Raw genomic sequence first — 15,215 nt, 5'->3', positions numbered from 1 at the left:
TTCAACTATAAAGCAATTATCCTAGGTCATGATTCTCAAGAGAGAAAAATTGGATTTTACCCTAAATCATAGGTTATATGGTTTTGTATGACAAACTGTATGCATAGATACAAAACTGGAGATTTTTTTCCTTTAGAATTTTCTAAAACAATTGTGGGTTTAGTCTTTTCTTTCATCTTAAACTATATTTGAATCAAATCCTGTAATTTTGATGATGCCTGAGTATTGTGTGCCTGTGTGTGTGTGTGTGTGTGTGTGTCCATGTGTGTGTGTTATCTGTTTATCTGTGTCTGCTAAAAACAGAGAGAAGATAACTGAAATATGACCAGAGATAGTATATATTAGGAAGGTGAATTTTTTTCATTAGTGCTGAATTAAACATTATTAGTATTATTTGTATTTCTGTTCTTTTCAGTATTAATGGCCACACTACTACTGTTGGAACCTATGAACTATAGCTTAAGAACATGTCCCACTGATATTGACAAACAAAAGCAAAATTAACCCTTGATTAATGAGAAAAATGTTCTTACCTTAAAAAGCATACAATAAATCAATAAATATTTTACTGCAGTATTGAACCTAAGCCTCATGCAGGTTAGTAAACTGCTCTAAAACATAGCTCCATTCGTAGTCATTGAAAAGTGTTGTAATGATCTGTTTTATGTTAAGTGAGTGTGTGTGCACATGCACACACACACACATGTATGCATATACACTGGTGTAAAGTTCCTCATTTGTGTGCCACCACACTCCAGTTTATTCTTTGAGAAAAGGTTTCTCACTGAAATTGGAACTAGGCTGGTGGTCAGCAAGTCACAGTACTCTTCCTGTCCCTGTACCCCACAGTCCTGGGATTACAGGAGCTGGTTATAAGCAGCTTTGTACATGGATGCTGAGAATTTGACTCAGATACACCTACTTCCACCACAAACACTCTGAACGACAGAACAGTTTTATCATACATTTTTTAAAACTTCTTAACTTTCATTATATTTGCTCATTTATTTACTGTACATGCATTTGTGTGTATGTGTTTGTGTGTGTGTGTGTACACATTTTTGCACAAATGCACTTGTGGGGGGTAAAGGATGATATGGAGGGTAAATGGGGATCCCTCAGAGCTGGGGTTAGATGTGTTTCCAGGGTACCGACTTCCTACGTATGTCCTGGGGTCTGAATTCTGGTTCTCAGAATAGTGCAGGCAACATTCTTCAACACTGATTCTTCTCTCCAGTTCCCTCATATCTGGGGAAACTAGAGAAACACTAACTATTACTTTGGAATTATATTTTATGGCTGGCTGATGACTGATAGTTAAAACAGGATAAACGGGAAGAGTTGAAAGAATAAAATAGATGGGAGCCACAGCAACACAAAGCAAGGAAGAAATGGTGGTGCCAGCAGCAGAAATGAACAGACTGCCAATAAAGCAGACAGCCCCTAAACGAGGTGTCCCAAAGCAGCAACTTGATTTAAGTCATCCTTAGATTAACCACCATTCTTTCTACTGATTCACCTTTTCCCTGCCTAAGCCATAAAGACAGAGCCCCTCTCCTAATAAAATTGCTAGCAAAGATAATGAAATCTCTCCCTGGCCTGCACTAGTGGTTATGGGGCAGCTGGCTCTGTAGATGCTGGAAAGAATGTAGCCTGAAATCTGGATTCCTATTATTCACAAAGCAAGCATTTCCCTCTTTTTCTTCTTTCATTGAATAAAGGCTTCTCCTTCAACATCCACTTAATTTCTTAACTGACCAACTCCTTCTCTCCATAAAGCATGCCAGAAATGCTGGCTATATCTCATTGCTTGAGCTCAGTGGTCATGCCCAGTGCCACTACAGAGCTAATGTAGGTGACTATGAAGAATCAAATAGTTTATTATCAAATGTCTCTGTGAGCCAAGGTTTTCTATTGTAATATAATTAACTATTAATTTATGAGATGAAATATGAGTATGTGAAACAAAATTGCTATCAATGAAAATTAAATTAACATGAAAATATGGGAAATACTATCCTCTGAAAGTACCATTCCAGGAGAAGGAACCTATAGCTGACACTGCTGGATGGCCAAAACCCTGGGACTAGATACCAGGGGAAAAGTCAAATACTAATGTTATGCTAAAGGGATTTTAAAAACTTACTCAAAATAACATTCTACAGTATTCATAGATCAGTGCCTTGCTCATCAATTATTGGAGAAGCTTTCTCTTGAAGCAGATGAGAACAAACATAAGCCAACAATGTTCAGAGAGTAAGAGACCTTAGGACACTGTCTTATACTGGCTGTATGCATCAAATCCTTCCACCTCCAGCATCAAGAAGCCTATGGAAGAAAAGGTAGAAGGAGTATAAGAGCTATAAGGGATGGAGGACACCAAGAGAAAGAAGTCTTTCTGAACAGAGAAGGACTAATGCACATGTGAACTCACACAGACTATGGCAGCATGCATAGTCTGCACTGACTGATGTCCTGGAGCTGAAAGCAGTAGAAAGACACCCTCATTCTTGACCCAGAAGCACTCTCCAATGGACAACCTCTTGCTCATGAAAATTCAATTTCTCCGAGGGATTCTCACTGGAGAAACAAGCCGCTCTTAAGGGTAGGCTGAAAGCACAGCATAGTTAACAAAAAACACTCAACTGCACATTTGGTGTGAGTCGTGTCTCATAATGCTGAATAAGGCTTTCTTTTCTATTCATTTTTCTTTTCTTTCATTTTTTTTTCTTTCGTTTCTTTCACTTTACAGGTCCTTTGTGAGTATACTATACCTTCTGGTTTTCTGTTTTTATGAGATTCCTGTGTGTGAAAATACATGTGTCTTAGTGTCTATGTGTTTCTTGTGCTTCTTCTTTGGCTTTTTTTTTCTTTATGTTTTTTTTTTCTTATTCCAACTTGCTTTTATTTTAACTTATTATTGTTCCTTTAGAAGTCTGTTTGTTTTCCAGTGAGAAATAGAAAAGTTATGGATCTGGATGGGAGGGGAGATAGGAAGGAACAGGAAGGAGTAAGGGAAGAGGAAACCATAATCAGAATATATGAAGAATCTATTGTCAATAAACGAGGAAAAAGAGAACTCAATACATATATTGTCTTTGGAACACAGACTATTGGACATTTGTTCAAACAGGACAATTTCTTCCTAGAAAGTGATTCTCTATTATAATTCTTTTTATTATCAAATCAAATCTGCATATTCTCACCATTGCCTGGGCTGAGTAGAATGTACTGCAGAAAATTCTTAAAACCCAATGCGAAAATAACTAGGTCTCTTTTTATAACAAGTCAAATTATTCCCACCGATGAAGTATAAGTTAAATATGTGAAAATAAAATAACTTTATATTTTAAAATAAAATTGTAGATGGTGCTCAGCTGATGTAAGAAATAGCATACAGAATCAGATCTAGTTAAAAGCATTTAATGAAAGTTACAACCTTACTTCCAAAGATATACACATGCACATAGAGACACATACACACAGACATACAAGCACACAAAAACACACATAGACATACACACAGCTGTATGTCCTAATTTAATTAGAATCATATGAGATGAATGCATCATTTTCTTATGATTCTCTTTAAATTTTAATAGAAATCTCCAACACATTGACCTATGGGTTTTAATCATGTAATTAAAATCATATCAATTATGCTATATATACATAAAGTATCATATGTAACATTCTTATTTTTAAGATAATCCAATAGTATTCACACATATTTATGTGTATGCATATGTATACATAAATGAACATATATGTAGATACATATGTGTGCACATATATATCCCATATATGTATTATATGTACATATTTGTGCATATGTATGCCATACCATATGATATGTGTGTATATATATGTATGTATGTATTAACTATGTGATATATATATGTACATATATGTATACATACATATCACATCACATATAATATCATCAAAGGCAACAGACACACTTCAAATGAAAAAGAGAACTACAGGTAAAATAGATGTTATTACAATAGAACAAGATATTACTCTTGCTGAAGAAGTTTGTGAATAATGACAGATCTTTTTCCTATATATATTACCCAAATCATAGATTCCTAAGGAAAATTGCATATACTTTAAATTATATGTAAAAGTGCAAAACTGTGATGCTACTAAACTAAGCTAAAATTAATAACTATGATTATTGACAAAAAGTATTTACTGAAGTTTAAGTTTTTCACAAAGTTTTGTTTTATATTTATAAATTACTGACAGAAACATTCTTCTCTAAAAGAAAAATAAACATTATCAACCCTAATAATAGCAAAAGATATGAAAAATACATTTTCTATATGTATAGATATAAATGTTCAGATTCATATAGCAATTATATCTAATATATGTGACATAATATGTTTTTACTTTAAATCAATGTGCCTACACAGTTCACGAAAATATGACTTCAAAAAGAACAAATTAAAAATTACATTACTCAAAAAGTACATTGCTGGAATCAAGAAAATTATTAAAATCCATAGTTTATCAAATCTTGGGTTTAAATAATTCTTGGAAACTCTCTTAAATCCATGTGTGTTCTTGTAAGTTGGAACTACAAGCTCAACAGTAATAATTACAATAATGTACTTAGTCTACACTGCCACCAAGTGCCTAAACCAATTAACTTGCAATGTTCCAGAGGCTATAAGTGGATTCTTTCATTGCTGTGAGAAGCTAAAGCATCTATTTTCACAGATCACATAAGCTCTGGATAGTTAAGAGAACACCACAGTTTAGACAGGGCAGCAAGATCTCAAAAGCATTAAGAAAACTGAAAGTCCTACCAGCTCACTGGGAGTTCATGAAGTCTGAAAATATTGTTTAGCTTGTAGTCAAATTTTGCTGCAGAAACGTTTTCTGTACATGAAGTCACGTTTGGATCTGGTTGCATATCTACAGGAAATTCTGAATCCTGTGGAGGGGGACATAGAGATAAAGCTCTCTGTTAGATATCTATACCATTATACACACTGATCTGTCTTATTTAACACTCAATTCTAAGAAAAATAGCATTATATATGACTCTTACTATCAATTCCTCATATTCCACTGCAACTTTGGGAAAATATACAAGAAAGACAAAATTTAAGATGAGGCATTCATTTGTTTTCATAGCAGAATTTAGTTCTAAATTGCATACATATTAAAAATTACTTGAGCGCCTTCCCTTGGTGGGTAAAATGATGTACAATTTAACATCTTATATGATTTGTCAATTGTCATTTTTTGATAATCATTCAACCTTGACATCAATTTCCTCCCAGCAGTCAAAGCCAGTACATTTGTCCTCTGCTAACAGTATGCCTATATCTTCACGGTTAGCAAAATGACCCTTGCTAACTGGTTAATTATGGGTTTCTTGCTCACATTTAAGGAAATGGGATTACTTTAAAGATATTTGCAAATAGTAAAAGATTTCTGTTAGAGTTCTTCAAGTAACAAACATTAGGATTCGCATCTCCATTTGTTAGTTAACCCTCTCCCCAACAAGCAAACTTCGTAAGACAGGAATGTATCCTCAGTGAAGACATGATTAATACAGGTATTAAAATTCTTAATGGCTTATATATTAACTCTTTAAAATATCACACACACAAATAATCTATAGTATTTACTTCCTAAAATTGTCCTTAGAAATGGAGCCATATATTTGTTTTGATACTCAAACTTTTTTTCAAATAGTATCTCTAAAAGCTACACTCTCTCAAATAATATTCTTGGCATGGTAAACCTATCAATGAACAAAGCCAGTAACAATTCATGCTCTTACAGATGTTACATTATAATGGATTCCTTATAAGGTGAGAGCTGAAAAATATTAACCAACTTTTGTAGGTGGGATTTTTTTCTGAATAACAAAGTAATATGTATTATTATAGGATATATACAAATTTCATACACTTTATAATACTACATGAAAAAATGAATTCTAGTCTCACATCAAGATATAACTACACATTTTGGAAGAACTATTTAATTTATTTTCTTCACCTTAGTTTCTATAAATTTGAGACCATGGTTTGCTTTCTTTTTGAAAATCATTCTACTATTGTTTATTATTATTGAAAACATGCAATATATTTTGATCATGCTTTACCCTCCCCAATTCCTACAATATTCTCACCATCTCCCTACCCAATTGAGTTTATGTTCTCTGACCCCCTCACACACAAAAAAGCAAACAAACAATAGTTACGCATGAGTATGTGTGTGTGTGTGTGCGCGCACACACACACACACACACACACACACCCCAAAAAATCAAAACAGAAAGACTTGTAAGATAGAAAATGTAGACTAAAAGGTAAAATGAAGCAGAAAGTCCACAAAGATACTAGTGAGTTAATTTTGTGCTGGCCACATACTCCTGGACTTGGGACTTCTCCTAAATCATAGTTGGTATACCCAATGAAATTCTACTGGGAAAAATCATCCCTCTTTCTAGCTGGAATCAACTGCAGATAGTTTCTTGACTAGCAGTGGGTCTCCATGTCCAGTTCCTCCTCTTAGCACAGGGACCCAACTGGCTTGAACTTGTGTAGTTCTTGTACAGGATAGCACAGTCTTTGTGACTCCATAGTGCAACAATACCATTGTGCATGGAAAACAGAGTTTACTCTGAATCACCCATCACCTCTTGCTCATAAAATCTTTCTGCCTCCTTTTCTGCATAGATCCCTGAGACTAGAGTGCAGATTTTAGAGAAGTTACATTTAGGATTGTGTGCTCCAAAGCTTCTTTCTCCAAACATTATTTTTATACTAACCTCAGTGTTTTCCAATATATTTCAAGAAGCTTCTTTGATAATTTTGTGAGCACTGATCCATGGATATGGAAATGTACATTAGGAGCCATATTTTGCTCTGTCACTTTAGAAGAGTGACATGTTTGTTCTATCTAATCTCAGGTCCTGGACCACTTTAACAATATCAAGTATTGGTTCAATCTCATGGGGTGAGCCTTAAATCCAATTATTTTTAAAAAGTGGTTGGTTACACTCATGACACTTGTGCCTCTGTTATACCAGTGTATCTTGCAGACAGGTCACTGTTATAGGTTGCACAGTTTACAGCTGTGAATGCTACCTAGAGAGCAGGGGTGAATCTTCTCGTTAGGCACCAGATCTATTTGTGTGTTTATGTGTTTGATGACATAGGTGTTATCTTCATAAATAAAACTTTACAATCTGGTTGTAGAGAGTAACTAAAGGCATTTGCAATAACGTGTGATATTTGGGGGTTTACACTGGGCTCCTTTACCCAATGACCAAAGATAATGTAACTGATTCCAGGCTCTGGAAGTTTCATTTGGTGACATAAGATGTCTAGCTGAATCATTGTCTCCCTAGTATTTGGTGACTCCATATAGATTCATTTCATATTTGTGTATGACTTAGGAAGCATTTAAATAGTAATTTTCCTTATGGTTTTTCAAATGGCCTTCATTGTTAGTTGTCCTCAATTATTTCTTCCTTTGCCCCTACCATTTTTCCTCACTGTACAAGCCTCCTATTCTAGTTTTGTCTTTGTCTCTCCATATACGGTTATACTCTTTCCCCCTTCCTTTGGAGAAACTTTCCTCCCTCTAGTACATTACGTAGTGCTTAAGTTCTGTGGTTATTCAGATTATAGCACATGTAGAGAAAACATAAAAGCTAACAACCACATATAAGAGAAAATATTTACAATATTTACAATATTTACAATTGGAGGTATGGGTCAATTTGATCCTAGTAATCAACATTTCTCTTTTAATGTCAATACAATGTTATTTTTATTGCTATAGCCCTGTAATATTATTTGAAATTTAGTCCGGTGATATCTCTAACATTTGTATTATTCAGGGTTGTTTAGGCTATTGTGGCCTTTTTACGTTTCTATATAAATTCTAAAATGTATTTTTAAGATTCTGTGAAGCATTGTGTTCTAATGTTTATGGGGATTGAATTGAATCTGTAGATCACTTTTGGTAGGATGATCATTTTCAAATTATTTATTCTGACTATCCATGAACATGTGAAAGTCTTCCTATCTCCTGGAGTCTTCTTTTATAGATGACATCGTATCATTTCTTTCCTATTTATATTCTCTTGGTCTCCTTCAGTTCACTTGTTGCTCTAGTTAAAAACTCCTTGCTATATTGAGTAGATTCAGAGAGAATGGGTGCCCTTTGTCTTGTTCCTCATTTTAGTGAAAATGCTTTCTGTTTCTCCCTGTATAGGTTTATGTAGGCCATAAGATCAAAGTAAATTGCTTCAATTATGTCGATGTATGCCCTTTGTATGCAAGGACTTCTATCACAAAGGAATTCTGGTCTTTGTCAAAGGTCTTTTCTGTATCTAATGAGATGACCATTTAGTTTTGTCTCACATCTGCTTATTTGGTAGATTAAGGTTATTAATTTATGTATGTTGAACCATCCTGCATCTCTGTGATAAACCAGCATGACCATGGTATTACTGGATTCAGTCTTTAAGTATTTTATAAGAATTTTTTGCAACAATGGGCATAATGAATGCTAGTTTATAATTTTCATTTTGAGGAATTTTTCATGTGGTTTTAGTATTTTTAAAAAGAGTTTAAAATGTTTCTCTAGCTTATATTTTCAAAAGAATTTCAGGAGTATTGGTATTATTTCTTCTTTGAAGGTTTGGTAGAATCTGGACCCTTTTTTAGGAAGAGACAATTATACTTTTAACTACTGTTTCTATTTCATTAGGGGTTATGTGATTGTTTAAATTGTTTGTTTAATCTTTATTTAACTTTGTTTTATTTGTTTTTATTCTTCTCTCATACAATAAAACCTGACCACAGCCTTCCCTCCCTCACCTTCTCCCAGTAAACCCTTCACCTCTCCTCTCCCCCAGATCCACTCTTCCTCCAATTCCCTTCAGAGAAAAATCAGGACTTCTAGTAATATCAACCCAACACAGCATAACAAGATGCAAATAGACAAGGCTTCCTCATTATCTGCTGTAGGAAGCATCTCTGATTGACAATTGGGCCAGGCACCAATTACTGAGTATAGTAAAATGTTTTTCAGTTGTGTTTGATTCTACCCTAAGACTTTGAGCCATCCAGCTTGCAGATCCTGAGGATCCAGGTAATGTCGAGCATGGATACCCTTTCTTGGGTATATTGTTAAGCTACTAACATGAGATCTATCCAGTTTTTTAATGGAGGCACTTAATACTATAAACTTGTATTTTATAACTACCTACACTGTGTCCCATAGATTTAATATGTTGTGCTTTTTTATTCCATTCTAAAACCATTTTAATTTCCCCTTTTATTAAATATTGCCACATTTTCATTCAGTGGTGAATTGTTCTGTTTCTGAGATTTTATACTTTTTTGACGTTTCTGTTATTGTTAATACATGGTGATCAGACAGGATGCAAAGTATTATTTCAATTTTCTTTTATCTGATGAGTTGTTTTGTGTTTTAGCACATTTGGAGAAAGGACCATGAGGTGCTGCTAAGAAGAAAGTATACATTTTGTGTTTGGTGCAACTATCAGCAGATGCTTGCTAGGGTTATTCGATTTATGACATTCTTTAGCTCCAACAATTCTCTTTTGAGTTTTTGTCCGCATGACCTGTCTATTAGAGAGAGTGAGATATGAAAGTTCCCTATTCTCAATTCATCTTGACGTTTTCATGTAACACTGTCAAAGTCACATTTCTATGTGACACACCAGTCTGCTTGGTAAAAATTATCAATGTGATATTTTGTATACTATTCTATTATTTTTGTATCTTTTGTGGTATTCAATGCTACTAGCAGAGCTTTCTCTAAATAAAACAGTACTGCATTGATTACTTTTCCTAAAACACATACACACTTTCAGAAGTATAAATAATTCAAATGAAGAAAGCATTTGACAAAGAACATGACAGCTCTTCACAGTTATCTCTTTAGAAATAGGATATCAATTTACATTCCTACCTATCATATAGTACTGAGTTAACAGTGCAAATAGACACACACATGCATATTGCTGTGTTAACACTGAAAGCACACACACATATGCATTGTACTGTGTTAACAATGTAAGCACACACACATGCATTGCACTTTGTTAACAATGTAAGCACAAACACATGCATTGTGTTGTATTAACAGTGTAAGTACACACACCTGTACACAGAAAGCTCCATTCCTTAAAAACACCTATATGCATCAATTTCATGAGCATTGTACTGAACTACAGAAGATAACAAAATAGAGCATTTAAAAAACAGTTACCAAGTCTTGTCACTGTTTCTAAACTCAGATGAAAATAAGAATATATAACAATAACTAAGAAGCTATTTGAAAGAAGACTTACAAAAACAACCAAGAGAAGACCTAGATATAGTAATGATGGATCAGCATGCAAGCATTCACAGAGACAGAACCCAAGACTCATGTTAACCAATCAGCATTCCAGGAACCATAAACCAACAAATAGTCAAAGAATCAGGAAGATCAATGTAAAATTCTTGAATAAAGAATGGGTAGAAGACAGAGGAAGAAAATAAAGCTTTCAACTATTCCTAGCCATCACCAATTCTTTTTATTGACAAGGTACAAATGCAAGGAAAGCTAAGCTCTCAGCTTCAACAGCTGGTGGCTCTCAACTCTGCGACTCGAAAGCATCTCAGTTTGTATTGAAAATACCACAATCTCTGGTTCCACCCCAGACTAAATGAATATCAATTTCTGAGAGTGAAGTTTTCTATAGGAAGTAAAACTCAGGCCTGAAAAACAGGCCTCTCCATCACTATTCAGCTACAATGTGAGCTGAAATGTACAGTTATGCAAGCTGTTTACCATGTTTGCTTGTTTTGTTTGTTTGGTTTTGTTGTTTTCTCAGTTAATTAATGAAAAGGAAACTTTTAAGGTTTTTTTTTTTTTTTTTGGAAAGACAGTTGCGTTGGATGGTGTTTTGATGGGGCAAACACGTGAAGGAATGTTTCCTTAAAGTAGACACAGGTGAAAGGCTAAGGCAGACTTGTGAAGGAATGTTTTACTGAAGAAGGCACCAGAGAGAGGATGTTCTGCTAAAGCAAGCATGAAAGGACAGACAATGAAGGATTCTTTGCTTATGACATGCATATATGGTCTGCCTTACATTGTGTAGTTGAGCTCCACTTGTCAGCACTCCGCAGAGAAATGCACCAAACAATCTTCTAGTGGTGTGCTGCAGTTTCTTCCTTAGACTCGGGATGACTAGCAGAGTGATGTCAGCTGAGACAGACCCTCTTATTGAGACAAGACCCATGGAGGACACCCGATGTTTAGAGGGTATAAATAGGATTCGACAGGCAGTAACGGAGGCTTGCTTATAGAACTAGCTGTACAATGCTTGTGGGTCTCTCATCTTCACAGATCATCACTTCCCTGAGATAGGCACAGACTAGAACTTCTGACATCCCTTGTGGTCCTTGCTGCCTGAGACTGAGGCCTTGCTGTCTCTGCTAGGTAGTGCTACTGCTGCTGACTCCTGTTTGCTATCCAGACTCTACCAGGCCAACTGTTGGTGTATCTGTGAAGTGTTTGCAAGTGGATTGAGCTGCCACTGCTGACCTGTGAACTCAACTGCCAATTTCCAGACAACACAGATGGGAGTTGCTCCAAAGAACCTTTCTTTTCCACTACCTCTGGTGGGTAGTGGGCTACAAGGGAGGTTAAAGCATTTAAGAACCATCATTAACAATAGGTTTTGAAAAATGTTAACTTATAAATTTATTTATTTTCTTTTACTTATTCACTTTACTTCCTGCTCACTGTCTCCCTTCCTGGTCACCCACTCCCACAAACCTTCCCCCTACCTCCTCCTTTTCTCCTCATGGCAGGGAGGGAGGGGTAGTGGGGTTGGGGATAGATGGGTCTTGATAATATCATCTTGAATGAGGTAACCCAGTCCCAAAAGGACATACCTGGTATTTTCTCACTTATAAGTGGATATTAGCCATAAAATACAGGATACTCATTCCACAGACAAAAAGAAGCTAAACAAGAAGAAAGGCACAAGCAAGAATGCTTGAATCTTACTCAGAAAGGGGAATAAAATAGTCATAGGAGGCTAGTCTCTGCTAGGCAAAGTGCTTCCTCTCCCACTGAGGCCAGACATGGCAGCCCAGCTAAAAGAACCTATCCCACTTACAAGCAACATCTTTTGGAATAGCTCCTGCTCCAGTTGTTTGGGTCACAAATGAAGACCAAGCTGCATATCTGCTACATATGTGCAGGAATGTCTAGGTCCAGCCCATGTATGTTCTTTGATTGGTTCTTCAGTCTTTGAGAGCCCCAAGTGTCCAGGTTAGTTGACTCTGTTGGTCCTTCTGTGGAGTTCCTATCATCTTCTAGGTCTGAAATCCTTCCTCCTATTCTTCCACAAGAGTCCCCAGCTGTGGGTGTCTGCATCTCTTTAAGTCCGCTCCTGAGTGAAGCCTCTCAGAAGATAGCCATGCTACTAGCCTCCTGTCTGCAAGCATAACCAAGTATCTTCAATAGTGTCAGGAATTGGTGCTTACTTCTAGGATGGTCTCAAGTTGGACTGGCTATTGGTTAGCCATCTACTCAGTCTCTGTTCCATCCTCTATCCCTGCATTTCTGGTAGAGAGGATAAATTTTAGGTCGAAAGTTTTGTGTGTAGGTTGGTGTCACTATAGCTACACTGGCATTCCTGCCTAGCTACTTCTTCAGGATTCATATCCCCATTGCTGTTAGTCACAGCTAAATTCAATCCCATTGATTCTTGGGTGTCTCCCTTATCCCAGGTCTCTGTCACAACCTGGAGATGCCCTTCCCACCCCAATCAGCTATAGATTTCCATTCATTCTAGTTGCCCTCTCGTCATATCTCCCCTCTCTCCCTACACCTGATCTTGAAACTCCCAATCTCCTCCCCATCCCCTCTCCCACAGTTATCTCTCCATCTGCCTCCTATGACTATTTTATTCCCCTTGCTGAGTTAGATTCAAGCATCCTTGCTTGTGCCTTTCTTCTTGTTAGCTTCTTTATGTCTGTGGAGTGAGTATTCTGTATTTTATGGCTAATATCCACTTATAAGTGAGAAAATACTAGGTATGTCCTTTTGGGACTGGGTTACCTCACTCAAGATGATATTATCAAGATCCATCTACTTGCCTGCAAAATTCATGATGTTCTTAATAGCTGAATAGCATTGCATTGTATAGATGTACCAAATTTTCTTTATCCATTCTTCAGTTGAGAAACATCTAAATTGTTTTCAGTTTCTGGTTACTATAAATAAAGCTGCTATGAACATTGTTGAGCAAGTGTCTTTGTGGGATGGTGGAGCATCTTCTTTGGGATATACCACTCCACCCAGGAGTGGTGTAGCTGGCTCTTGAGGTAGAACAATTCCATGTTTTCTGGGAAACTGCCAAATTGATTTCCAAGCTGCTTGTACAAATTTGCACTCCCAACAGCAATGAAGGAGTGCTCCATATCCTAGCCAACGTGTGCTACCTCTTGAGCTTTTTATTTTAGCCATTCTTATGGGTATAAGATGAACCTTATGATTATTTGATTTGTGTTTCCCAATTGACTGAGGACTTTGAACATTTCTTTAAGTGTTTCTTGACCATTTGAGATAACTCTGCTTAAAATTCTCCATTTAGCTCTGTACCCCATTGTTAAATTGGGTTATTCGGGTTGTTTGTGTTTAACATCTTGTTTATAAAATTTAAATATTAGTTCTCTGCCAGATGTAGAGTTTGTGAAGAACCTTTCCCAATCTGTAGGCTATCATTTTGTCCTATTGACAGTGTACTTTGTCTTTGAAGTCTCGTGATGTCTCATTTATTAATTGTTGATCTTAGAGCCTGAGCCACTGGTGTTAAATTCAGGAAATTGTCTCCTGTACCAATGCATTCAAGGCAATTTCCTACTTTATCTTCTATGAGATTTAGTGTATCTGGTTTTATGTCGAGGTCCTTAATATACTTAGATGTGACTTTTTTCCAGGGTGATAAATATGGACCTATTTGCATTCTTCAACATGTAGAAATCCGGTTTGAAAAGCACCATTTGTTGAAGATGTTTTCTTTTTTTCCCCATTTTATGTTTTGGCTTTTTTATTAAAAAGAAAAAAATCCAGCCAGGTGTGGTGGCGCACGCCTTTAATCCCAGCACTTGCAAGGTAGAAGCAGGCGGTTTTCTGAGTTCGAGGCCAGCCTGGTCTAAAAAGTGAGTTCCAGTACAGCCAGGGCTATACAGAGAGACCCTGTCTCAAAAAAAAAAAAATCAGGTGACCATAGGTTTGTGGGTTTATTTCTGGGTCTTTGAATCAATTCCGTTGATCAAGGTGTCTGTTTCTAAACAAATACTGTGTAGAGTTTTTATCACTATTGCTCTGTAGTACAGCTTGAAGTCAGAGATGGGGATTCCTCCAGAAGTTCTTTTATTGTTAAGGATTGTTTTGGCTATCCTGGGTTTTTGTTTTTCCATATGAAGTTGTGAATTGCTCTTTTGAGTTTTATTTTTTTTAATGTGTTGGAATTTTGATGGGGATTGATTGCATTGAGTCTGCAGAATGCCATCTTACCACTATGGCATTATGTTACCACTATAATCACTATGTCAACTTTACATATCCATTGTCATGAAGCATCTTCTTCAATTTCTTTGTTCAGCGACTTGAAGTTCATTATCATACAGATCTTTCACTTTCTTGGTTAGAGTTACACCAAGATAGTATTTGTGGCTATGAAAGGTGTTGTTTCCCTAATTTCTTTCTTGACCCATTTAGCATTTGTATAAAGGAGGGCTACTGGTCTCTTTTAGTTAATTTTGTACCCAGACACTTTGTAGAAGGTGTTCTTTCAGTTCTCTGGTAGGAGTTCTCTGGTAGAATTTGGGGGTCATTTATGTATACTATCATATCATGCACAAATAGCGATACTTTGACTTCTTCCTTTTCTAATTTATATCCCCTTGATATCCTTGCCATGTTGCTCTAGATAGAACTCTAAGTTTGATATTGAATAGATAGGGTGAAATTGGGCAGGTTTGTCTTGTCCTTGGTTTTAGTGGAATTGTTTTAAATTTCTCTCCGTTTAGTTTGATGCTGGAGATTGACTTGCTGTATATTGCTTTGTTTATGTTCAGCAATGTCCCTTGTATCCCTGAGCTCTCTAATACTTCCATCATGAAGGGGTGGTGGATTTT

At 36.2% G+C, this 15,215-nt stretch overlaps 1 protein-coding gene across 2 annotated transcripts in view; it reads right to left on the bottom strand.

The window, feature by feature from the left end:
* The window catches only part of Spag16 (sperm associated antigen 16), an 898,261-nt gene that overhangs the window by 723,407 nt on the left and 159,639 nt on the right, over positions 1 to 15,215 (bottom strand). For both annotated transcript variants that reach the window (NM_029160.3, NM_025728.4), the window contains one exon: positions 4,818 to 4,945. In NM_029160.3, the coding sequence (NP_083436.2) occupies positions 4,818 to 4,945 (128 nt within the window). The remainder of the gene's footprint in view (positions 1 to 4,817; positions 4,946 to 15,215) is intronic.

Source organism: Mus musculus, chromosome 1 (genome assembly GCF_000001635.26).
Source record: "Mus musculus strain C57BL/6J chromosome 1, GRCm38.p6 C57BL/6J".
Classification (NCBI taxonomy): Eukaryota; Metazoa; Chordata; class Mammalia; order Rodentia; family Muridae; genus Mus; species Mus musculus.
Note: the sequence above shows the minus strand (reverse complement) of the source record. Positions and strands in the feature narration are given on the sequence as shown.